Genomic DNA, 25,674 nt, shown 5'->3' on the forward strand with positions numbered 1-25,674 from the left:
AATCAATTGCAGTAAGTGTAATTTAGAAAGTATTTTTTTTCTCTCTAAACTTTAGAAAATACGGTTAAGCATTTCATGTAATGAAGGGTAATTTTTTATCATGCACGCTCAAGCTTGAGCATTCTCAGTTACTTAGAAATGGAAGTTAAAAAAAATCACAAAGTTACTATAAAAAGGAGAGACAAGCAATGAGACTGGGGATTGAAGTTAGTTGTTCATTTTCTTATCTGAACTGTCAGTCACACAGAGCTTTTAGTGGACTGTAATCCTCTGAAACTTCTTCTCCATACAAATATTTACTTTCTTTCTATTAGCGACTAGAGGAGCAGTTGAATAGAGTTGAGCCGGTCGAATGATTTTTAGCAGGGTGATCCCATGTTTCTCTCTGTCACGTTCTCCCCTTGGCCTTTATTTTGGTTCTGTTGGATCTTGGGCTCATTTTCACAACTTCCTCCTTGTTAAATGAGAAGGAAACTCTTCCCTTTCTTTCTTTGTGAGTCAATCACCGAGTGATTCTTGAAAATCATATTTTTGTGCTGCTGCTCAATAAAATGTGTTAACTTTGGGGTGATTTTGTTTGCTTTTAGGCTATCTGACATTTGGTTCAAAATAATTCTGCTCTTGAGAAAATACTTTTAACCAAGAACAATGACTGCTGCAGAGAATGTGTGTTACACCCTCATCAATGTTCCGATGGATTCAGAGCCACCTTCTGAAATCAGCTTAAAAAATGACCTAGGTAAATAATAAACTATTGTTTAAAGGCTGAGCCTGAATTAGGCTTTTTTCCCCCCATTATGTCTTTCTTAGAATGCTGTTTAAAATCAGATTGACTTACTGGAATTCATATTTTTGTTGACTTCTGAAATGTATCACTTTATTTGCTTTGCGAAACACCTTATATGTTTATTATGTGGGTTTTTTTTGTTTGTTTTGCTTTTTTCCTTCGTCTGTGCAAAGGTTTATACAATGCAGTGATACAAATCTTTTTTGTCACTTTTCCAATGCAATAGTGTATCTTGCTTGGAGAAGTGCCCATGTTAGTATTATCTTCTAACATATTTTACTTAAAGTCTCTCTCTGATTTCATAATTATTGTGACTTGCATTCTTTCTCTTTTTTTTTTTTTTCTCTGTCCTTTTTAGAAAAAGGAGATGTCAAGCTGAAGACAGAAGCTTTGAAGAAAGTAATCATTATGATTCTAAATGGTGAAAAACTTCCTGGACTGCTTATGACCATTATACGTTTTGTGCTGCCTCTCCAAGACCATACCATCAAAAAATTGCTTCTGGTCTTTTGGGAGATAGTTCCAAAGACTACTCCAGATGGCAGACTTTTGCAAGAGATGATCCTTGTATGCGATGCATACAGAAAGGTAGCTCTTTAATTGCTTATGGTCACAGACTGGGTCTTAATATGAAGTATATAATTTTCCGTTAGTTTTTTAATGTTCGTATAGAAGTGGTATCTGTGCTGTGCTTGCTCCCCAGCCTCTTTGTGTCTTACTGTTTCAGAGCCGGGTAACTGTTAGATAGCTAACAAACCTGCTGAGGAGGATTTTTTGTGCGCTTTTTTTGTGTGTGTATGTGCTTACTGTTATTCCTAAAGAAAGACATGGGCTTCTTGCTTTCCAAGCTAGTAAACCTCAGAGGTGAGGGGTGTCTATGGTCCCCACAGTGTCTTGGGACAAGCCTTGATCATAAAAAGAAACACCTTTTGGAATGGCTTCATGGTAGCTATGTGACACTGCTTCACAAGGATAATAAGGTTCCCCATATTCTGTGGGAATTAATGGGCAGCAGATGAACATTAGTTCATTCAGTGGAAATTAGTATCCCTTGTGCCGTAATGTCTGCAGCAGCAGCAGCAGCTAGAGGCATTAGAAAACACGCACAAGGCAATACCCAACAATTTGTAAAGCCTGCTATACAGGAAGACTTTATTTTTAAAGTTTGTGTCACAGCAGTGTTTTAAGAAGGCATTTCTTGAGACAACAATGAGGGGTCCTTGGGATTGGTACCATGGAGAGGATTGATATGGGAAAAGCACATTCATCTGAACATAGCTAGGTTGTGGAGTCTGGCATTTCAGATATGCTTCATATGTTTTTTTTTAGGATCTTCAGCATCCAAATGAATTTATCCGAGGCTCTACTCTTCGTTTTCTGTGTAAGCTGAAAGAAGCAGAATTATTGGAGCCTTTGATGCCGGCTATTCGTGCGTGTTTAGAGCATCGTCACAGCTATGTGCGCAGAAATGCAGTTCTTGCAATTTACACCATTTATAGGTAAATGCCAAAAAGTATTTACAGCTTTGAAGGCAGAAGACCAAGGCTAACTCTGGCGACCTAGATGATATTAGAGATGTCATAAATATCTAGCAAGGACAGCAAGATAAATCACTGTTAACTGATGGGAAGGGGAAGAGGGAGGATGGGTTGTTCCCCTTTCTCTCATCCCTCCTGCATGAATCTGGGGGACTTACTTGGAAAAGTGAAAGGTATTAATTCCTGTGCTTTTTTTTCAAGCATGACAGGTCCTACAGTTCAGGTTAAATTCTGTGGGCAAATACCTTTCTTAAACATTAATAGCAAAGATTGTTCACAACTGTAAATACAGAAGAATCTTTACAAGAGTATGCATAGATGTTATTTATTTGAAGTGAGATGTTCTTCATGTAATAATTTACATGAATTCTTCATGTAATAATTCACTGCAATTACATACTGAGGGGAGCGTTGTTTACCTAGACAGTGTGACCATTATGCTTAAGCGAAGCTCACTGGTGGGATAATATCTTTTAGCCAATGTGTTGTGATAGCCAACAGCTTTTTAAGTTCCCTGGATCTGTTCACAGTTTAAATAACTACACAAAGCTGTGTCTTGCGATTTGTTCTATATTTTTGATTTGTTCTATTTTTTTTGTTAGTTTTTTTGTTAATTGTGTATGCTCCAGACAAGTGGTGTAGGTTTTTGTTGTTTTTAAATAAAACCAACCTTGTCCAGAGCATACACAATTTTTATCCAGAGGCAAAAACACTATCCTATGATAATATGATAGTATAATATGATAATAATGCTTGCTTTTTTTTTTTTTTTTTGAATAACAAAAGAAATTTTGAACATCTTATACCTGATGCTCCAGAACTGATCCATGATTTCTTGGTAAATGAGAAGGATGCGAGCTGCAAAAGAAATGCCTTTATGATGCTGATTCATGCAGATCAGGTAAGGATACTTGTACTTGAACTCATCAGGTTTAAATGCTTGAAAACCTAGTAGATGGATAGCTAAGGTGCTATGAACAGGAAATAAATAAAGAAATTTGAAGCATGAATCAGAGTACCACTGATATTTGAAGCAGAGAAGCATCTTGCAATGGAGGATGCTTTGAATATGGAAAGATCAATAGAAGTTGAATATGTGTTGGTGTTTGCGTTGATTTTTTTTTTTTTTTTAATTAAAATATTTTAAAATACAACTGAGTGAGAAGTTATCTGAATAATTCAGAATGACTTATTTTTCTTTGTATAGGATCGTGCTCTGGATTATTTGAGTACTTGCATTGACCAAGTCCAGACATTTGGAGACATACTGCAGTTGGTTATTGTTGAACTCATTTATAAGGTAAAAGAAAAATATTGTGGAGTATTTAGAATAATTGTGAATTTTAGCTTGTAATAGTCTGTATTTTAAAAGAGAGAGGACAGCACTGGAAAAGGAATTTTAGCTATCACTTGCTGCTTGTTGGAGAAGTGTCATTGCTTTTGTAGAACTAAATGTAATTTGTCTTCTAATAAACTGCTCACTTGTGCAGAATATAGAGTAACATGTCTCATCTGATTTGCCATGTCATGAACTGTGTTGTATTAGACTTTCGTTTTGTTTATCTCTGCAAGACCTCTGCTAAAAAAGCTAATTGAGGGGATATATACTCTTCCTTTTGAAACAAAACTTTAAGACCTTGTATCATTGCACAGAAATGTCAATAGCATTTTTAATAGTTTTTGCAAATGGCTCTTTTTGCAGCTGTGAATGATAATTTTTATCCTCAAAAATGATCCTTTTTATCCTCTGCCATTTGCTTTATTTTCTCCTGGTAGTGTGTAGTAGCTATGTATGTGGTTGCTATTTTTTAATTCTTATAGGCCATTTTTTTTTTTTCTTTTTTAACCTAGGTCTGTCATGCAAATCCTTCAGAGAGAGCTCGATTTATTCGATGCATTTACAACTTACTGCAGTCATCAAGTCCTGCAGTGAAATATGAAGCTGCAGGAACACTCGTTACACTCTCCAGTGCACCAACAGCCATCAAGGTACATGAGAAATGGTTTCACATATTTCAGTAGTTCTTAATGCACTTGGAGTACTTTATGCTATATGTTGAAAGACGAAGGGCTTTTGTAATGTGGCCTGTTTAATACATCACTTGTGAATCACTGTTTTGTAATATCTCTTACCTATATTGGCCAACAAAAAGAACAACCAGGAGTGTATTTTGCAGGCCTGTGGCTAGTGGATTTCAGATCATTTGGTAGTGAGCAAGTCTGAACACTGCTAATGCCAGTCTGCATTCTTCTTGCATACTTAGCCAAGCAGACTAATGCTGAAGATTTACAGAGAGAGAATGACTTTTTCTGCTTAAACACCTGATTCTCCCCAGACCAGCAGGAAACTATAAAGCAAAGAAGATTTACATTTTGATTACTGCTTGACCCTTCTGCTCCTAGGTTTATGTTTATGCAGCTGATCATTTTGAGATTTATACAGAAATTTAAAACATATGAAGAAACTTCAAAAATAGAATATACTACTTAGTTTTCATATACAGTTGTATTCTTACAAAAACTGACCTGAAGCATGCCAGAAAATTTAGCTCTATAACTTCCTTTGAATTCAAGCCTGTGTACTGTAAGCAGATACTTCTGTGAGTTTTACTGTGCTATTTTTGTCCTGAACTGGTGGGAACATGTTAACAATTGACCAGAAAGTTTTAAAGAGCATCTTTCTGGTTCATTTCTCTTCCCAAATCTTGAGTAGTTGTTTTAGTAATGCAGAAGTTTTTTTTTTTTTTTTTCCTGAATTGCCCTTTTCTCTCTTACTTAAAGTATTTATTGACTTCAATTTTAGGCAGCTGCCCAATGCTACATAGACTTAATTATTAAAGAGAGTGATAATAATGTGAAACTGATTGTTTTGGATCGATTGATTGAATTGAAGGAACATCCGTCCCATGAACGAGTGTTACAAGTATGTTGTCTCTTTATTTTCCTGAAAGCTTATCAAAGACTTTGAGAAAGAAAATACTATATTTTAAGAGTTGTCATATTGTGAAATATATACTTAATATACTTAATATAAAGTATACTTTAGTATATTAAGTATACTTAATATGCTTCTGAAGTTTAAATGTTCTGTTGATTTGTTAAAATCAGCTGGATGGTATTTTACATTTAGACTTGCTGGTTTTATTTTCCTGCATGAGAACAATAACAGCAGTTGCAAATACTGTGTTTATTGTCTGGCTTAATGGTATAAATTTCATGATAGATTTTATGTAAATATATAATGTATTGAACAGCATTTTTTGATGCATATTTGGGGTATCTTGCTATGAATAGATCATGTAGTAAATATCTTGAAAGTGTTTGGAAATGATTGAAAACTGAAAATCAAAATTACATGAGAAGCAAGTCACTTAAAGCACGGAAGTAATTAGTATTTCACTGTTGTTTCAGGATCTAGTTATGGACATCCTCAGAGTGTTGAGCACCCCAGATCTAGAAGTGCGCAAAAAAACCCTGCAACTAGCTCTGGATCTTGTCTCTTCGAGAAATGTGGAAGAGGTAAAATACATATCACATATATTATACTTCTGATCTTTGGAAAAATATGTGACTTATTTGAATTCTATTTGATTTTTTTCTATAGCTGGTGATTGTTCTGAAAAAAGAAGTGATTAAGACTAATAACGTGACCGAGCATGAAGATACTGACAAATACAGACAGCTGCTTGTTCGAACATTGCATTCCTGTAGCGTTCGGTTCCCAGACATGGCTGCAAATGTTATTCCAGTGGTATGTAAACATTTAATTATATTTTCATTAAATATGTTCTAGCTATACCAGAATCCTTGTTACCTAAGGGCCTGGAGCATCTATCTTATGAGGAAAGTCTGAGAGCTGGACCTGTTTAGCCTAGAGAAGACTGAGAGGTCTGATGAACATGTATAAGTGCCTGAGGAACCAAACTCTTCTCAGTGGTGGTCAGTGACAGCACAAGGTGTAATGGGTACAAATTAAAACACAGGAAGTTGCATCTCCATGTGAGGAAGAACTTGACTGTGAGGGTACCAGAGCCCTGGAACAGGCTGCCCAAGGAGGCTGTGGAGTCTCCTCTGGAGATCTTCCAAACCTGCCTGGATGCCACCCTGTGCCACGTGCTCTAGGTGTCCCTGCTGGAGCAGAGGAGTTGGACTAGATGATTTCTAGGTCCCTTCCAACCTCAACCGTTCTGAGATTCCATGACAAAAGAATTAGCTGCAATTCTGTTTCTTACAGTGCACTTGCACTATATTATGCTAATATGAATGGCCTGAAGAAGCAATGAACTTTTAATATTATAGTTGTTCATCTTCTGTGACTTTTAAATATTTGTGGAAAAACATGAGCTGAAAAGTACCTGTCTTTAAAAGCACAATGATCTTTGTTTAAAAAGAAATTGGGATTATGATAACCGATTGGAATGTACAGGACTTCGTTTCATAATTTCTCTGATTTCAGCTTTGCTTTATGGGATATACACAGTCTTACTCTTCTGAATATAGAAGGAAAGCATTACTGTATGAACGTAATCCAGTTTTGAAACTAAATTTAAATGAGCTTATTCTCTTAGTCCTTCCTGTTCTTCCTGCCCATGTTCATCTCTTTGGTACTATAACTTCTGTGAGCCTTGATGTCTTGCAAATTATGTAACTGTGTTGCTGTTTGTGCTCATACTCATTTTCTTTGTGCCAGCTGATGGAGTTTCTTAGTGATAATAATGAAGCAGCAGCTGCTGATGTTCTGGAATTTGTGCGTGAAGCAATCCAGCGGTTTGATAACCTCAGACCCCTCATTGTGGAGAAGATGCTTGAAGTCTTTCACGCTATTAAATCTGTCAAGTGAGTCCAAAATATGCACTTTTTCCAAAATTCAAGCATTTTATTGTGTGTGTCTTGTCATTACATGTATTTTGTCTGTTCCAAAATCCCTGCTGCTCAACCACGCTAAAGAATGACCTAAGCTGAGATACTCCAGGGAATAGATGAAATTTAGGTACAGCTTTCCTATTATAGCTTTATAAGTTTTATACAAAACATATATTGGGTGCTTGTTGCATTGAATGAAGTAATTGATTTGAATTGGATTTTATCATGCAGTTGTTAATTGTGTTTTTATTTGATTTATTTCCATCACGGTTCATGAAGGCAAACCTGAAAGTCATGCATTTGTTAAAAGGAAGATATAAAGGGATTATGACAGCAGGAATTTGTATTTGAAGGAAATAGGAAATGCTTACTATATATTTGTCAGAAAACTCAGTTTTAACAAATATAATATGCAAAATATCTTTAGTATCTTTAGGATCCTAGATTTTTTTTTTCTGATGAACCTACATCGGTTCAATCATATTCAGCACTTGAACATTTTTTCCAGTACATAGTATACTCTGAATCCTAGCTTCATCTAGCTCTCATTAAGTGGCAAAAAAACTGGGGAAAAAAAAGTGTTTTCCTTAATCTTCATTTGTTTTCCATGTTCATTGTTCTACATGATATTAAAATTAGTCTTAGTTAGCTGTAAAAAATGCATCTGAACTTGCATAGTTATTTTAACAAACAGTTAAAATAGAATTACTTTTTTATAATTGTATTTTTATGAATATCAAGGCTAACATGGGAATATGTTTCTAGTAGACTATATCTTTTTTAATATACATGTTCATTATTTCAGTAGGACTGAAAGGAAATGTGTTTTTGATGAAACTTACTGCATTTTATTTAATATTTTGCAGGCAGCTAATTTTTTTCCATTATCACTCATATTTGAATTTATTAAGGCTGGCACTTACCTGACTGTAAATCACTTCCCTTGATGCTAGTGTTACTATTACTATTATTATTACTATTACTAAGTTACTGTTCTTGTTCTTAGGATTTATCGAGGGGCTTTATGGATCCTTGGAGAATATTGCAGTACAAAGGAAGATATACAGAGTGTAATGACGGAAGTTCGCAGATCACTGGGAGAGGTGAGTTTGTTTTTAAGGTTTTACTTACTGTTTCCAGTGTGTGATCTTTAAAAGCAGATGAGAAGTAGTTTTGAACATTTGTGACACTTGTGTAATTGTGTGTGCAAGAAATCTGAAGAAAAATTAAGTGGGGTTTTGTATTCAGAATTATTTTCAAGTAGAATGTCTATAGTCAACATATACTCGGAATAAGTGATAGTTGATGACCTTATGTTTAGGAGGAGGATGAGTAATTGCTCATCTCAGAAAATTATGACAGTTTTAAGATATATATTAGATATGATCAAATTATGCACTGTATCCATCGATCACAAATCGAAGTACTTAACATTAGGAAGGTATAAGAGGTATCTAAGATTATATTTATATTTATATTTATATTTATATTTATATTTATATTTATATTTATATATAAAAAATGTTGTGAATGACCCTTATTCATTGGAGGGAGGCTTCTGCGTACAGTCGCACATTTACATATCTTCTTAAATTGTTTTAAATTGTTACCCTGTAATTGACCTTGCAGTGACCAGTTTTTATGAAAATCCCTCTGCAGTAAAAATGACTTTTTAAAATTACAATAATTGTTTCCTGATCACACTTAGATCCCTATAGTAGAGTCTGAAATCAAGAAGGAAGCTGGTGAGCTAAAACCTGAAGAAGAGGTGACTGTGGGTCCAGCCCAAAAATTGGTGACAGAAATGGGTACTTATGCAACACAGAGCGCACTCAGTAGTTCCCGACCTGCCAAGAAGGAAGAAGACAGGTATCTAAGACTTCATACTAGATCAGCAGGGACTCGGAGAATTTTGAGTGGTATCCTCTCATACAGTGTTTAGTGGTTGAGATATTTCCTCTTTTTAAGGGATTATCTGAAATAGGTGGTAACTGATGAGAAGTTGTCTAACTGGGAGTTATAATCAACATGTATTATAAATCAGAAGGGATGTTGATATCCTAAATCCTAGCTGACTTTTTGGGGGCTTTTTTTGTGCATCAAGTCCCTTTGCACTTTTAACTGAATATGGATATACTACCTGTAGATTAACAGAGGCTTTTTCCTTAATGTTGTTGTCCTCTGTTTAATGTTTGCTGTATTTTATTTCATTGGTATCTAAAACAATTCTTAAGTTTTCTTAACTGTAGGTGAGTTATTACTTTATCACTTCAGAGCTACAATGAGATAGATTGTGAAATTATCCTTTGACACTTTTCACTAGGTTTTCTATTCTGCGCTGAACTGGCTGCGTGACTTGTAAATATCTCTGTATGGGGGAAAGACCCTCTTCAAAGACGTTTTGGATTTGTTTTGTTTCTGTGGTATTCAGTACTAAATATGAATATGATCTATATGATAGCATATCTTTGGAACAGTCTCCTGATGATCATCATCTTTTGCAGACCTCCGTTAAGAGGATTCCTGCTTGATGGGGACTTCTTTGTTGCAGCTTCCCTTGCCACCACTTTAACGAAGATTGCCTTACGATATATATCACTGGTTCAGGAAAAGAAGAGACAGAACGTAAGTCATCTGTGTTTTCAGCATAGTAATAATAAGCTGGCTGTTACTGTTGAGTTTGTGAATAATTGTGTATAGGTTTGGTGGGGTTGTTCTTTTTTAAGTAGATATGAGATGGGTTAAATACAGAATCAAGTGCCAGTCATATGATTGGGGCAGTAGCGATGTTTGGTTTGCAAAATGGGCCACTCTTGTCCAGCATCTGTGTGTAGACAGTGTCTAAACTGTGCTGCTGGTTTTCTATGCTACTACAAATGAAAAGCAAATTTTTTCAGGTATTTTATGAATCGGATGAATTTGCATCTGTTTCTGAAATGGATAAGAAATAAACATGTTTAAAAAAAGGCAAAATGCAATAACTTCTTTACCTTTTTTTTTTTTCTCCTCCATTCTCAGTCCTTTATTGCTGAAGCTATGTTGCTGATGGCCACCATTCTCCATTTGGGAAAGTCTTCTCTTCCTAAGAAGCCAATTACAGATGATGATGTGGACCGTATTTCTTTGTGCCTGAAAGTTTTGTCCGAGTGCTCTCCACTCATGAATGATATTTTCAACAAAGAATGCAGACAGTCCCTCTCTCATATGCTGTCAGCCAAGCTAGAAGAGGAGAAACTTTCCCAGAAGGTGAGATATTAAAGTCTGTAATCATCTTGATTTTTTTTGACTGATGTTCACATCCAGGTTTGTCCCCAAATCTACATGAATTTGACCTTTTGATTGTATTTAAGTCAGTGAAGTCATTATTTGATTGCACAGTAAGAAGAGAATTCATCCTGACTTCTTGAATTGTCTTTATTGAATTTCTTGAATTGTCCCTTGAATTGTCTTTATGCAGAAAGAATCAGAAAAGAGGAATGTGACAGTTCAGCCAGACGATCCCATTTCCTTCATGCAGCTTACTGCTAAAAATGAAATGAGCTCAAAAGAAGACCAGTTTCAGCTCAGCCTTCTTGCAGCCATGGGAAACACCCAGAGAAAAGAGGCTGCTGATCCTCTGGCATCCAAGCTTAATAAGGTAGTACACAATTCAGAAGTCCTTTGGTGCTTATCCACAGGATCAGCTGTTGGAGATGCAGGCTACAACGAATGATCCCGATATTAGTTGATTGGGAAGACCCATGCATTTGTTAATTGGGATGAGGAGAAGAAAGGGAAAAACACTTCTTGTCCTTAAAGGTGTTTCATTGTTCACGTGAGAGGGAAAGATTAAGTCGGGGAATTAGTACTGAACCTCTGTGGTGAAATAAGGTTGTTTGCTAGTCTGGAAAGCCCAGTAAGGCTCGTGGACAGGAGAGAAGGGACATGACAGGTGGTTAAGAATCACGGTCTCTGGCTGCTGTACGATATTGCCAAGTGCCATGGTTTTGTTTTTCATAAGCTGACTTGTTTCATGGTTTATGAGGAAAAATACCTTTGATTCTTTCCTTTGACAGGTTACTCAGCTGACGGGTTTCTCGGACCCTGTCTATGCAGAAGCATATGTCCACGTCAATCAGTATGACATTGTACTGGATGTGCTTGTAGTAAACCAGACCAGTGACACTCTGCAGAACTGCACACTAGAACTTGCCACGCTTGGTAAGCATTATTGGTGGCAATCAATCATTAGTTTCCACTGGTGAAAAATAATAAACTTACATATTGGTACCAGAAGTTATAAACAATCAGATTCTGAACTTTTTATACTTACTCACTAGAAAAATAGCATAGCATTCTGTTTTTATATTTTCCTCTTCCCAAAATATTTGATGTTTTTCTCTCATATACTCATTCCCTGCTGTGTTGTTACCATAAAGCAAATTCCAGATCACTATGGAGTAAATACCAGCCAGTGGAAAGCTGTCTGTGCTAGGTGGTTTCTGTACTCACTCTGAAGTACAAAATGTAGCGTTTACTCAGCTGGAGTGGTCCCTTTTGCCAGCAGCTGTAGGAGAGCATGTTTGAAAAACCCTGAGGCTTCCTTAACTTCTAGAGGCAGGATTGGAGTAGCTAGTATAAGGACAGTAACTGTTTTCCTATTAGTTATCTTACTGTTTGCCAGGCAAGTTGAAGAAAGCTTACAGCATATTAGGAGAACACTTTAGATATATTTTTAAATCGTGTAACTGTGACTTGAGGGATCTGAATTCTTCCTCATGGTAAACAGGATGAACATACTAGTTCTTGTGTGCTCCTGTTTATCAGTTTAGTAAGGCAGAACTGTAGAATTTATAAATGATACCTTGCAAAAACAGTGACTTGCTGCATCACTTTTATGTTTGTAGAGCTGATGCGCTGGTGCTGTATTATCCAAGTGCACAGTTTAAAGAAATATTCTGACAGAACTAAGATGTCTTTTACAGCAGCTTGTAAGAAAAGTGCACGCCTTGCTGCTTCCTCGTAGCAATTACATTCAGAATCATGACGCTACTTTGACCTGGCTGTAAATAACTTTGTGCACGTAATACCGCACATTGAACTCTGCATTTTTGAAGTCCTTGACAGTGGGTCAAGTGTGTCACAGACATTACAGTGCTGTTAGTGTTTGAAACATATGAGGTAGAATTAACCATTTCCTGCTCATTTAAAAAATTGTGCTAGACTCAATCCAAAGCCTATATAGAGGAGTATTTCCTTTTTTTCTCCAGTCCTTGTTTTGAATATGTTTATTAATGTTTTAAGTTTTTTTGTTTGATTTTTTTGTTCCTTTTATGTAAGGTAAACGATTGTTTTACAGCTAAAAAAAATTTTAAAGGAAAATTATTTATGGAATTTAGTGCAGCTTACTAGGTGGTAGAATTGACGGACTGGAAAATCTAAGAATGGTCACCTGAGCTAAACCCGTTTTGTACTCTCTCTGTCCTGATATCTTTGAACAGGTGACTTGAAACTTGTGGAAAAACCATCTCCTCTGACACTTGCTCCACATGATTTTGCAAACATAAAAGCTAATGTCAAGGTTGCTTCCACAGAAAATGGAATCATTTTTGGAAATATCGGTAAGCAAACAATTTTGGCTGCAACATTAACATTAATGTTTATCTTTTCTTAGAAGCTTGATGAAGTCAGAAATAAATACTTAAAGGACTTCATACTGCAAGAGGAAATTAGAAAAAATTAATGCATTACAAATCATTTAATGATTAACAAAAATCACTTTAAAGAGCATGCTATCTATTGAATAATTCAGTGTGACATTTGATCCAAGCCTCTGAATTTAAAGCATGAGCTAAGCAGCCTTGCCTATAAGACCAGCTATCTTAACTCAAATGCTCTGCCACCTGGTCATGCTCTGAAAGAGGAGACCAGCACTGAGCTGAACGAATGTTGACTGTTGTTAACTGGGAGATGGTAATTAAGACTCTTATTGCAAACTCATTTTTTTTGAACATTAGGTGTTTGTGTTTTATGTTACAGTGTATGACGTCTCTGGAGCAGCGAGCGATAGAAACTGTGTTGTTCTCAGTGATATTCACATTGACATTATGGATTACATCCAGCCAGCTTCATGCACGGATGCAGAGTTCCGACAGATGTGGGCAGAATTTGAGTGGGAAAACAAGGTTAGTTTTCTGTTTGTCTTACTTTGAAGCTCTTTTGGATGAGGAATAATTCTGTTTTTTTTTGCTCTATGTCAGTACACACCAATGTTTTTTTTTTTACTATATAAGTATCATTCATGTGCTTACGTGATTGGATTTGTATTGTGTTTAAGACTAGGCAGTCTAGCTGTACCTCTCTATGTATGTTGTCTTTGTAGAAATAGGTACCATCTCCTAAATACAGGTAGCGGCTTTAGTATTTGAAAGAATTTATAAAGCCCATAAAATGGCTAAAAGTAGTAGGTATGAGGAATCTTAACGTTCTGTCTGCAGGCTGTCCTAATTGTCCAGTGGTTGCTGTGTTCCTCAGTTCAAAGGAGAGATAATAACATTTAAGCTCTTGCTGAGACTGCCAAATTGTACTGCTTGGCCTCTCCATTGCAGAATAGAGTGGATGTGCTCCACTTTGGGATTTTCTGTGTGTTCCGAGCAGAAGAGCTCTTAAAATTTTGCAGTGTATCTGAAGCATCCAGAGCACTTATAGATGCTATATAAAAATGCACAAGTGTCACTTTAATGTACACTTAATTTTAGAGGATGCCCAAGCTGTTAATAACAGACTTAAAAAAAAAGATTTATTGGAGAAGATTTTCTCTTGCAACAGAGCAATATAATTAAGAATAGCATAATGTTTTCTTTTAAAGACATCTGTTTTACACACATTATAACCTTGTTCACTATATGAATTGGCATATATAACTTGAGACTGAATTTAAGTGTCCCAAAGGGAACTTAGGTTGTATGATAAAAAACACTGTTCATATGGTTCCTTAGCAATTCAGAAATTACCTCCCGATTAAAGATTTTTTTAAAAAAACAATTTAAACATCCAGTCTTCAGTATGAGAAAGCCAAGGCAACCAAGAGAAGAGTATGTTGAAGTAAAAGTACGCTTTCTTCCTCTCCCGTTAATATTTTAATTACAGGTTTATTTCAGATAGGTTCCATGTGTTTTCTTATCCTTAGCTATAGGAGGTAATGTGGTTTTATGGAATAACTTCACTTTTCTTGAAGGAAGCTATTTTTCAATGATGGATAAAGTGATTCCTAGCGTCACTCATTTAGAAATAGGATTTTGGAGCAGATAGCACTTTTGTTGAGGTCATGTGTAAACTTAAACCATATTAATATGAGACGTAGTATTTTAAACAGAATGTAGGTGTTCAGCGGAGTGCCACATTCACTCAATATGTTTTAGGAGCTACAGTAGTAAAAAGAAATTCCCACCCTTTTTAACTAGTGGATTACAGAAGGTGAAAACTTTATACGGTGCAACTCCCTGGGATCTGCAGCTAGTTTTCTGTCTCAAGAGAAGGGTAGTGGTGACCTTAGAGCCCTGAAGCTGAGGTGATTTCAGACATGTCTGATAATACTGTTTAAAGTTATAACACTGCTTCCCCTTTTTGAAGGTTACCGTGAACACAAATATCATTGATCTGAATGAATACTTACAGCACATACTGAAGTCAACTAATATGAAATGCCTGACTCCAGAGAAGGTGAGCTATTTGCTTGGAGATTTTCAACGCCCTTTCTGGTTTGTGTGCCTAAACGTTAAAATGATTTAACCTTTTTTTTTGTGTGTGTGTTTTTGAGATATTTGTGTACAATGTGAAACAGTATTTGTATTTCAGAGTTTTGAAATGAATGCCCTAAAAAGAGAAGAAATTAATGTTATCAAAATTCTGTGCCACTTTGCTTATGTTTGTATTTTTTGTAGTTGGACGAGAAATAGCCAAGGGTTGTTTTAGTTTGTAATTTAGTTTGCAGCTACTACAGACATACTTACTGACAAACATAGCTACAATATAGACTTAGTAGGACCATGTGCTTCTGTATGGTTTTTTTAGTAACGCAAAGTTCTTTCCCTCTCAGTTAAAAAATATCTTTACTTGCTATTTAGCATTTTTGTTGTAAACAAATACATACAGATTTAAAATAGCTCTTCTTTATTAATATACAAGGTAATATATTAACTACTGTATATATATAGTAATTATTTGATATTTAGCTTCTTTATTCTTTTTAGATAATAAATCATCTAATAAAAATTACATCTCTTCAAATATTAAAAAAAAGCAAATAGAGTTGAGAAAAGTGACACTGGTGTTTTTCAGTGTGTGGTTGCTTATCTTCTAAAAGGCAGAGGTTTGAATGTTAAACATAGGTATAGTCAAACAGGTAACAAGTATGAAACAAATGTGTTTAAAGGATTTTCACCTTTCTAAAGAGTTGAAATGACCTTTCTATAGGCACTGTCTGGTTACTGTGGCTTTATGGCTGCCAATCTTTATGCACGTTCCATATTTGGAGAAGATGCACTTGCCAATGTGAGCATTGAAAAGCCAATTCATCTTGGACCAGATGCTCCTGTCACTGGCCACATACGAATCCGTGCAAAGAGTCAGGTAACTGGTTTCTATTCAGAGCATTGTTTCTTTTCATTGTTTGGAAAATATACAGCGCACTCTAAAAACTCACTGTGTTTTGGTACTACTATACAGTTCCTAATAGCAGATAAAATTTCAGCCTTTTTTTTCCCTATGTTGATGAACACAGGAGCTTCAGCCTGAGTTTGAAAACTATCTTGTGACGTTTCTATTTTTTAAGTGAAGAGTGACTTTTTAGCTAGGTGTAATCATACACAAAAACTATATTAGAGATCTCCTCTGCCAGTCCATTTTAATGAAATTGGCCTTTGGACAAAGATTTCCTTATTTTGTCCACAGCACTGCACATGGGATATTACATTTGATTTACTTTTAAATAAAGAGCAGATACACTCTGAGGTTCCTTGATCTGTTTCTTAATAAATTAAGCATTAACAAAATAATATATTTGAATAGAATTGGTTTTTTTTAATTACTTTAGTGGGTTGTCTTCGGATTTTACAATGTAAAATTTTGCACTGAAAAATGCAAATTTGGGACTGTGTTTAATAATGAAGAGTCTCAAATGGCATGCAGTTTACAGGTTCTCTCAGAGTATTTAGGGTCAAAGAAGCCATTTATTTTGTGATTTCACTCTAAAGATTTTGGAGTGGTTTAAATTAGTATTTCTGTTTCACAGTGTCTTTTTTGTTATGCAAGGCTTTAATTAAATATTCTGGTCTCAATAAGCCTGTTCTAAATACATCAGTCTCATCTGAGATAAGGCATTCTCAGATCAGGCCATCTGAGTTTATTCTGCTATTGAGTGGGTGGATTTGTGCAGTTTCCTTTGAGATCTCTTTCTATATGATGCTAATATGGTTCTGTGATGTAATTATTTTTCTGTATCCTTTTAGTTCCAAGTACTGGAATTACCACTGAAGTCTCTTGAACTTCAGTATGTGGATTGACAGTTGTAATTTATCTAGTGACAACATACTTTCAATTGATGAAGAGTCCAATAGCTGAAAATTTCTATCTGTAGTGTTGATGACAGAGCTCTTGTAATTACAAGCTCATTTAAATTTTACTGATTCGGTAATAATATTTAGATCTTGCCTTTACCTAATGTTAAAAAAGATAGGAACAGTAGCTGATGTAGAAATGTGAACAGTTAGAAGGACTTGAATTTTCATGCCTCTACCTTCATAGATTTGTTTTATATAGATACAGTGATTATCAAATGTCAACATCATGAATGTCTGTCTTTTCCTTACAGGGAATGGCCCTGAGTCTTGGAGATAAAATCAATCTGTCTCAGAAGAAAACAAGTTTATAAATTTTACATGATTTTTTTTTTTTTTGTCTTTTACAATTTAACTTTAGGTATGTGGCTTTTGGGATCCAGAACATCTTATATTCCTAATGTTCTGTAACCGTAGAAACCAAGATTTGGAGCTGAATGCATTCCAGCAGATAATTTATAGGTTCTCCATGATTGATACAGAGCAAAACTTTCAATCTCTGTTTTTTTTTTTCTTTATTTCCTGGAATTTATGTTGTCTTTGTCTCTAATATATACTGATGCTCACAGTACAATAAACAAATCTATGCCAGTGCGGTTTTGTTTTTAAATTCTAAGCTCTGTATTATTCGGTTAGTACTGAATATCTGGCACAGTTATTTTGACATTATACGGAGCAATAATATTTAATTACTTAAAGTGTTTACAAGGGTGTCCAGTCCTGAATGATGTGAATTTGTCACCAGTACTCTTAAAAGACTTTTGTATATCTAGAAGATGGATAGATATGAGACCTAAGTCAAAGGCTATATATTCTAGGAAGTTGATTTAATAATGTAATCGTATGGCCCACATAAAGATATAATAATAATATTATATAGTTTAATCTGAAAAAGGAGACTTATTTTTTTTGCAGCAAGTAGTAAATTTTAATCTTGGATTCTGAGATACTTTCAGAATAGCATTATTGTCATAAGTAACACACAATTTTCTTGGTATTTTTTTTAGTTGAATTCAAAAAAGACAGAGAACTGCAACATTAAAGTTGTAGCCATGTAAACAGTATTTTTGGTGAATTCAGCCCTTAGCGGCTCATGTAAGCTCAGGAAGGAAGGATTCAGACTGATTATGATCTTGAATTGGAAACGAGTGTATTGAACCGTGTTGTGAAAGTCTTGGAAAAGGAAGAATTGTGATTGGATTTCAGGTCAGGATGTGAAAGTGAGTTAACACCTTTTTAGCAGCAGATTACAACATTTAGCCTTTAGGTTGAAAATATATTTAGCTGAATCTGTTAAACTCTAATTCTGAATTTGTGAAATCATTGCAAGCAGTTGCTTCGACAAGAGCGCCGTGGAGCCAACAGCAGTCATCCAGTTGGCAGAAGGTTCTTCTACCGAAAGAAAGGGAACAGCTGAGGTCCTGCTCTAGTAGGACGGACGAAAACTAGTATGCTGAGCAGCTGATCCCTAAACTGCTTAGGGGTCTTGGTGGTGAAAGTAGTTATTTTATACTCATGAATAAGGGTACACGTGAGTAGTTTGAATAGTGCACACATAAAGCTTCAAATGAAGGACTCAAGGCTGCTGAGTTCTGTCTAGCTAAAGGATCATTCTAAAAAGTACCTTACAAAAATTGAGCTGATAAGTGTGATTCATATAGATATTTCATGTTCTGCCCTGTATTTGTTTTTTTTTTTTTATCAGCTAGCTTTAGTGTGTTCATTCCCATCCTGTTTTTAAGCTTAAGTGTTAGAAGATAGTTTGCCCATACTTTTTATTTGTTTTTTTAAAACTTTACACTGGGTGCCCCGTCTGAATTTTGAAAAAATAAAAAAGTCAATATAAGATGATTGGCACCAGTAATTTTTTAAGCCATTAGCTGTGGAAGCCACACAGTATTAAAGTTTGTATTAGTGCAGCCCAGTATACAAATCTTAGAAATAAGCCTATACATCTTCTATGCCATTTATTAAATGCTCTGGATTCAAAATATGTCATCTTCATAAACTTTTGTACCTCTATTTTATTATATTTTCACACCTCATGCTTATCATATGTAGAAAGAGAGAAGTCTTGGATAAGCAAGCCTGTTGCTTTAATGTGTTTGAGCAGAGATACTACTTGAAAGGCTTTGATAACCTTGTGCTCTTCAGTGAGGATCAAATACGCTCACAAAATGAGAAGTTATCTCACAGGTATAAATAGGTAATGTTGGCATTAAGCATATGAAGTAGTAATTTTAAAGCCTTTATCTTACTTGGTGGGTAGTATTCAGATCTTGTACTCCAACAAATATTAAAGGTATTAAAAAAGATAGTGTAACAGGATTTTGCTGAGTGACCTGGTTATGCTTTGCATGTCATAAAATCTGATTCTGTTCTGCAGTATTTTGCTTTCTGAAATGAAAGCTCTGCCTTGCACACCGCATGATACCAGCAAGAACCGAGACCCTGGGCATGCTGATTGTGCACTGCACTTTGGCCACTCGTGGTCAGGCTCCTGTGGTCCAGTTCACTTGTCACTGCTTACCAAAGCTATGCTTGTGGCATCTACTGCAGCCACTTTCAGGGGAAAGTTAATCTACTTCTTGGTGGTTCTTGTGAGGATTAGCGGCTATGAGCAAGTGGAGGAGCTGGGTGCATGAGAACAACAGATGCACCATCAGTCAATTTAAAAAGTGCTATGTGAGGAGAACAATAATTTTTACTGTTTAGCTGCTTGTTTTGCTGACAAGAATAATTGCTGTTGAAATGCAGAACATCATTGACAGGATGCAAAACATTTCCCAAGGAATTAGAGTGAAGTGTTAGCAGCAACACTAGGACTACATGTCACCATAGAAAGGAAGGTCTCATGCAGACCGGTTTGCCTTACAATGCACATAAAGCTTTTTTGTTGTAGAAGAATTTAGCAGAAGCTGGTGTGTAACAGCAGCTCTACTGTGGTGGTCAAAACTTAGTACCAGAAGGTGAGTAACCAAATCTCTGGGTAACATTGCAACATAAGCAAATGTTTCACATATACTGCACTTGCATAAAGTAGTGGCCCTCTACAGCTCTCAATATTTAGAGCAGAAAGAAATCACTATTTGGGAATAAATGGAACAAGAAAACTTGGTGCTTTTCTGATGGAGCTTTTGGAAAGTCATTATCTGATATAGTACTGACAAAACAGGAAGCTGGTGTCCCCTATGCTTTTGCTCCTTGTTTATAAGTGCTGTGAACCGGGACCAACTTTTGTCACTAGAGCCCCGTGAGGGTCCTATTCAGGTGCTATGTGAAAAGCAGGGAGCTTTTTATGATGACAACTTTGAAACAGTCACCTCAATTATCTGGGAAAGGAAGGGGTAATCCAAATAAACCTAATGCAAGTAAAAAGGTAGGTAATATAAACCAAGAGTAAATCAGGCTGTGGAGGAAGTTACTTTGTATATTGAGCTTTAAGAAGGTTTGCAGATGTGTTTGGTAGGAACTGGGACAGCTTAATGCAGCTGTCAGCAGAGTGGGGCTGCATGGAAGGGCTGTGTGCTTCCTGGCACAGAGCTGCAGCGGCAGTGTCGAGGGATGATGCACAGCCAGCTTGGGGTGATCCACATAAAGGTACCTGTCAACCTATCCATTAGCGGTGCTCAGTTGCAAAGAAATGTATTTTATAAGATGATGCGTTGCTACACCAGAGGGTGCTGTCTCACAACTATAAGAAATGTTGATGTAGAGCATTTTTGAAAAAGGCATTAGTAGGGAAGGTAAAGGAGGTACAGTTTGCCGTAAAATGGATGCAGGATAATTTTGGTGCACTTTTGATGCTGTTTTCAGTTGTGTGTGTGTATGGGTTGTGTATTTTCTCATTGCCTAGCTATGTATAACCAGCATACAGTGGTGCTGACAGCTCAATTTACTGCTGTAGTACATCTGCTTCTATGCTGACTTTTCTCTCTAGAGATTATTTTTCACAAGTGTAATGAGATAGGTTTGGCTGTAAACATCTGGCCTGAGGTTTACTGTATGGAAGACTTGATGATGACGGGAAAGTGACATGTAAGAAATTCTAACCATCCCTTTCCCTGTACATTTGTAGTACCAATCTGGGCAATTTTTTTGTTTGATCAAAGCAACAGATAGCCATCTTATTTCACTAAATATTTCTCCTATGTTTGTGTTTCCTTTTGTGTCTCTCATAGTTTGTCATTTTCACCTCTTCCAGACTTCTTGTGGGGTGGGTTTGTTTTACTTGTTTGTGTAAGTGCAGTTTATCAGAATGGTTCATAGTTGTTAAGAGCAGAGAACTGGCAGGAAAAAGAAACTATTTCATTATTCTTAAAGATCAGCATAATTGTAAAATTACATGTTTTAGACATTTTAGAATTGACTTGTGTGAATTTGAATGTTATCACAAACATTTATTTACGCAGCTTCTATAACTTGAAAGTCTCTCTTGTGCTGTTTCTTTCACTACCATTTCATTAAAGGAAACAAAAAGATTAACCTTGTTGTTATCCTAGCCCCAGTGCAACAGCAGTGCTAGTAGCTCTCGGTGTTTCTGCATTAATGCTGTCTTCTAGGTTTGAGGTTTAAGCTTCTCCCTGTAATGTCTAATTAAAGATAAATGTTTTTCACAATGGGTGATCACATTAGCATCTTTACATTAAAATCTGGCCTTTTATTCTTATAAGGCCTTTATTTTTAGAATTGTCATATGACGCTTGTGTTTAGAAAGGTTAGGAAAACATTCATATACAGAAACAGTCATTTGAATTTCAAAACTCAATAAGGATATACTCTTCTGATCTGTTAGAATAACTGCTGTCATTCATCTTATTTCAGACACAAGAACAAAGTTATTCCAACTGAGTTGCTGTTAAGCTACACACTTAGTACGTGAGAATACATAAATATTTTAGTTGTGTCTAGAAACTTTGTATGAGATTCCTCAGGAACTTTGCTTAGTCTGAACTTCTCTTCCTTTCTTGTTTTAAATATTTAACATTACTAACAACTGCTGATTTCTTGTACTGTCCAAAAATAACACGACATGTTGCACAAGTATTCACATCCCCGTTCTTAGTTGTTTCAAATGAAATCTGTCACATTTTCAGTTCTCATTGAATTCAGTGGTGGTCCAAAACCTTCTTCAGGCTATGCCCAAGTGAAAGTATTCTTGTGCAGAAGCGGTATGTGGCATTTAACAGTAAATGCTTTCTTGAGGCTAGAAATAGTTGATGAGCACCGCAAAGATTCGCGTCAGCCCCTTCACCATCTGCAGGGTAGCACTGTGACCTCAGAGGCCACAGAGCTTTGGGCACAGTGCTGTGTTTCGCCTCTGGAAGAGTAGAACGTAGGACCTGTGGGTGCAATAGCAACCCCACTGGGTACATCTGTATAAATAATATAGTACAAATCTGCCTTGCATCTACAGCTGGAGTACGTGTTGCATGTACATAGACTTAAAGCGATTTTCGTCCTGGTGGGACCCAGATTGGAATTGTGAGCCGGGACCCTCTCCAAGGCGCTGTCTTGCAGAGCAGCTGCAGATCCTCAAGCAGTGAGCTCTATATCTCTGTGGTGTGCAGCTGAAACCTGGACCTGATGCTGGCTGCACTGAGCACAGACTGAACATGGGCTGTAGGTCCACACCAGGAGTCAGAATTGCAATGGCTCTGACCAAGTGAAAGTTAATCTTAAAGCTAGTGGCCAAGTTTCACTTTGACCATTAATTTATGTTATTTCTATCTCATTTGGTGGTTATGCTCTGAGATCTTTCAGGCTGTTCTCTGTGTGTGTGTGTGTGTGTGTGTGTGTGTGTCAAGAGAGGCCACTGTATGTGATAAGACATCTTGTCACAGAGACCAAAAGGACAGTTCTTTGTACCAGACGGGAGTTATGCTTCAGGCTTCGATATGTTAGGTCCTAACCAGCACCTTTGCTTGCTTACAAAATACCATAATATCTCTAATAGGAGAAAGCCATTTCTTTTTGTACAATAGCTCTTGTTCTTAGAAATATTATCATGCTAAGGGATTCTGTAACTTGCCTTTCATCCTTACTTAATTGAGTTGAAGAAGAGGAAAAGGCCACCTGAGTCTCTAGGTGGGGCACATGCTGCAAAGGGCTTGTGAGTGATTGATTTTAGGCTGCTTGCAAGGTGCAGTGCAAGTGTGCAGAGGAAGCCCTACTGACTACAGGTGCTTGTAGGAACACTGTCTCTGTAAATCCAGTGTTCCGAGCTTATTAGGTTGCATCTATACATGGAGGTGTTTGCCAGCTTGGAGAGTGCCCACTCAACATAAAATCCCTGTTGTAAGAGCAACAATTCCTTTTTCAATTAGTCCTCTAAAGACTTGGTCAAGGTTGTCTCAGAGATGTGCTTTAGCCTAGGAATGAGAGCTGTGTGCACTCTACTGTCCCTTGATATAAGTGGCTGTGTTTCTCCTAACTTGGTCACATATAAACCCCCAGAAGTAACTGACAGAACTGAAAATGTTTTTTGTAGTCTGGCTATAGAGTGTAAATATTCAAATTCCCATTGTAACTCCATCAATGGAAACATTCATCTTTTACTCCCAGTTGCTTTGGGTTCCTCTTTGAGATTTTTTTGTCATACCAATTTTTTTTTTAAAGATACAAGTAGACAAGCTGCTAAACCTTAAGGTGTCTGCCCTGTCAATTGCTTTCATGCCTGTGTTTTGAAGTATGCAATGGGTGTGCTCAGGCAATATTGGTACATCTCTAACAGGCAGTGTAATTATTCCAGGGTTCGTGTGCCTGCTCCATAAGTAAGAACAGGTGTTTTTTCCTACGCCTGTTCTCACTTACAGTTCAGGCGTGATACAAGTTCAGCAGTGATACTATATCCAGCCTTAATAAATGTGAACGTTGCCATAGAAACCCCGTCACTTCGATAGAGGTATGGAATGCCAGGGAAACCTGTTCTCTCAGCATGCAGATGCTAAAAGCAGATGAAGACATTTATCAGTAAATCAGTTAAGCCCATTATTTGTGGAAAATACAGGTCATGTGAGACATATTTGCACTGTGGAATGCGTTTCTTAATTAAGTGAAAAATCAGGTTTTGTCTTTGTTCCAGCTAATTTTTCATGTGTTATTGTATAGCATGAAGATACAGGTCCCAGCAAATACTTACTGGAAGCTATTCCGAAGTTCTGTATACTGAAGCATATGAGTACAGTATGGCTTACAGAAACCTATCAAGCTGAAGATTTTATTTCACTATATATATATTTTTAATGGGATTAAAACAAAACTGGGGTTACTGTCTAGTAACTTTTAAATGGATGATATTTGTCTTACAGGGATAAGAATAAAATAAGGTTCTGAATTCCATTCAGTTAGGAAAGTTGAAACAACCCGCTGTGTCTGTTGGTACCAATCTTTTAAATCTACAGGAGTTTTTAGTAGAGAAAAAGCTTATTTTGTTTAAACATTGATGATGAACACAAAGCTACAGCAGGGAAGAAATACATCAAAATAAGCCTCAACAAAGGTTGGGGGGGAGACAGGGAAGCAGTAGGACTGACTTTCATAAGCACAGGTAAGAGAGAATGACTTATAAAGCTTTTCTGAGCTATAAGTTTCATCAGACCCATTGTTTCAAAGAAACCTTAATTCTTGAAGTTTGCATTCCTTCTGTTGTTGGAAACTTGCTTGTTAACCTACTTTTCCACTCTATTGTGTGCTGAGATGCTAATGATTATTTATGAGTAAGGTTAAGGAAGACCAGATACCCTCCAGTGTTCCAACATGTTGTCATATTTTTCACATAGACATTGGATAATAGGATTATTTTTAATTACAGGTGACAGATGTTGAGAGCTGTGTAAATGTATGAATAACATAAAAATGCAAAGCTCTCAGAATGCTAATTGTTTTTACCATGGGTACAAGCAATTTAAATGATTTTTTTGCTATTACTAAAATTATGTTTTCCAATACGGTATTAAGTTCTTCTCATGAGTGCAGAAAGTACTCTGGAGCATATTTGAATGAATTGAATTACTGACATTAATACAGTTTATTTGGCCTACAAAAATGGGAGGACTGTAAGTAGCTGAATGCCGAGACTTTATCTTATTTAATTAAGCCTAAATAAGATTATACTGGACCTATACTATCATCAAGCTTCATTTACTTATGGTTGTAAAAAGCAATTTGATTTAGAGAGTACTAAAGGAATGGATTGTGCTGTTATAAAAAGTATCTGCAAATTGACATGCACTTTGTGCAAGTGAAGATGGAGGGGCGGGGGGGCATACCCATGGAAAAGGAAAGAGCAGTGGAACAGAATCTTGCCCCAATGAACTGTTAATTTATCTCATGAAAGTATTTAGCTAATCCTTGATAAAATACTAACAAGCCCCTCTGGGGAATAACGTATTTCGCTTTATATCATGCTCCCTGCTACACTCTTCTACCATAGTACTATATGGGATGTAACAAAGAGTAGTATCCTTTAGTTCTTCAGGAACCCTTAATGGTGCTGTGCTTAGCTATTTAGGTTGCCCTATCCTACCAGAAAATATATACTTTGTTGATCTTGAATGTTTTATATCTGATGACTAAATACAGTTATTTTGGTTCCAGGTTTGGCTTTTTAACTTAATATGTGGAAAACAAAGAATCAGTGCTTTTAAAGTAACTTGAAATTGCCTATTGCCTTAAATTAACTGGGAGCTTTGAAGTGGAGCAACAGCTAAAGAAAGGATTCTGCATATTATTACTCCTGATACTATTTTCTTATAAAGAGTTTTCCTGCAATGCTAATTTACAGAAAATAAGAATGACAGTGATTGATAACAGAATTGTGTTATGCGGAGGATCTGTATCATGTGATAGAAGCTTTCCTGGGTGATGTAAGTGATCCAGGTATTACTTG

At 36.3% G+C, this 25,674-nt stretch overlaps 1 protein-coding gene across 1 annotated transcript; it reads left to right on the plus strand.

Moving 5' to 3' along the window:
- The first annotated feature begins 587 nt into the window (after positions 1 to 587).
- COPB1 (coatomer protein complex subunit beta 1) lies at positions 588 to 17,387 on the plus strand. The gene is made up of 21 exons (XM_026034664.1): positions 588 to 739; positions 1,146 to 1,375; positions 2,117 to 2,286; positions 3,112 to 3,226; positions 3,533 to 3,625; positions 4,177 to 4,314; positions 5,129 to 5,248; positions 5,737 to 5,844; positions 5,930 to 6,076; positions 7,016 to 7,161; positions 8,195 to 8,291; positions 8,897 to 9,057; positions 9,693 to 9,813; positions 10,207 to 10,434; positions 10,646 to 10,825; positions 11,244 to 11,388; positions 12,669 to 12,788; positions 13,207 to 13,352; positions 14,800 to 14,889; positions 15,643 to 15,798; positions 17,039 to 17,387. The coding sequence occupies exons 1-21, from the start codon at positions 649 to 651 to the stop codon at positions 17,096 to 17,098; spliced, it is 2,862 nt and encodes a 953-aa protein (XP_025890449.1). The 5' UTR covers positions 588 to 648; the 3' UTR covers positions 17,099 to 17,387.
- The last annotated feature ends 8,287 nt before the right edge of the window (positions 17,388 to 25,674 follow it).

The sequence above is a fragment of the Nothoprocta perdicaria genome, unplaced genomic scaffold (genome assembly GCF_003342845.1).
Source record: "Nothoprocta perdicaria isolate Ctin4 unplaced genomic scaffold, notPer1 scaffold_15, whole genome shotgun sequence".
Lineage (NCBI taxonomy): Eukaryota > Metazoa > Chordata > Aves > Tinamiformes > Tinamidae > Nothoprocta > Nothoprocta perdicaria.

Coding starts and splice junctions, on each gene's coding strand:
- COPB1 (XM_026034664.1), top strand. CDS start 649: ATGACTGCTGCAGAGAATGTGTGTTACACCCTCATCAATGTTCCGATG. Junction 5,249..5,736: donor CCCATGAACGAGTGTTACAA/GTATGTTGTCTC, acceptor CTGTTGTTTCAG/GATCTAGTTATGGACATCCT. Junction 10,826..11,243: donor TGGCATCCAAGCTTAATAAG/GTAGTACACAAT, acceptor TTCCTTTGACAG/GTTACTCAGCTGACGGGTTT.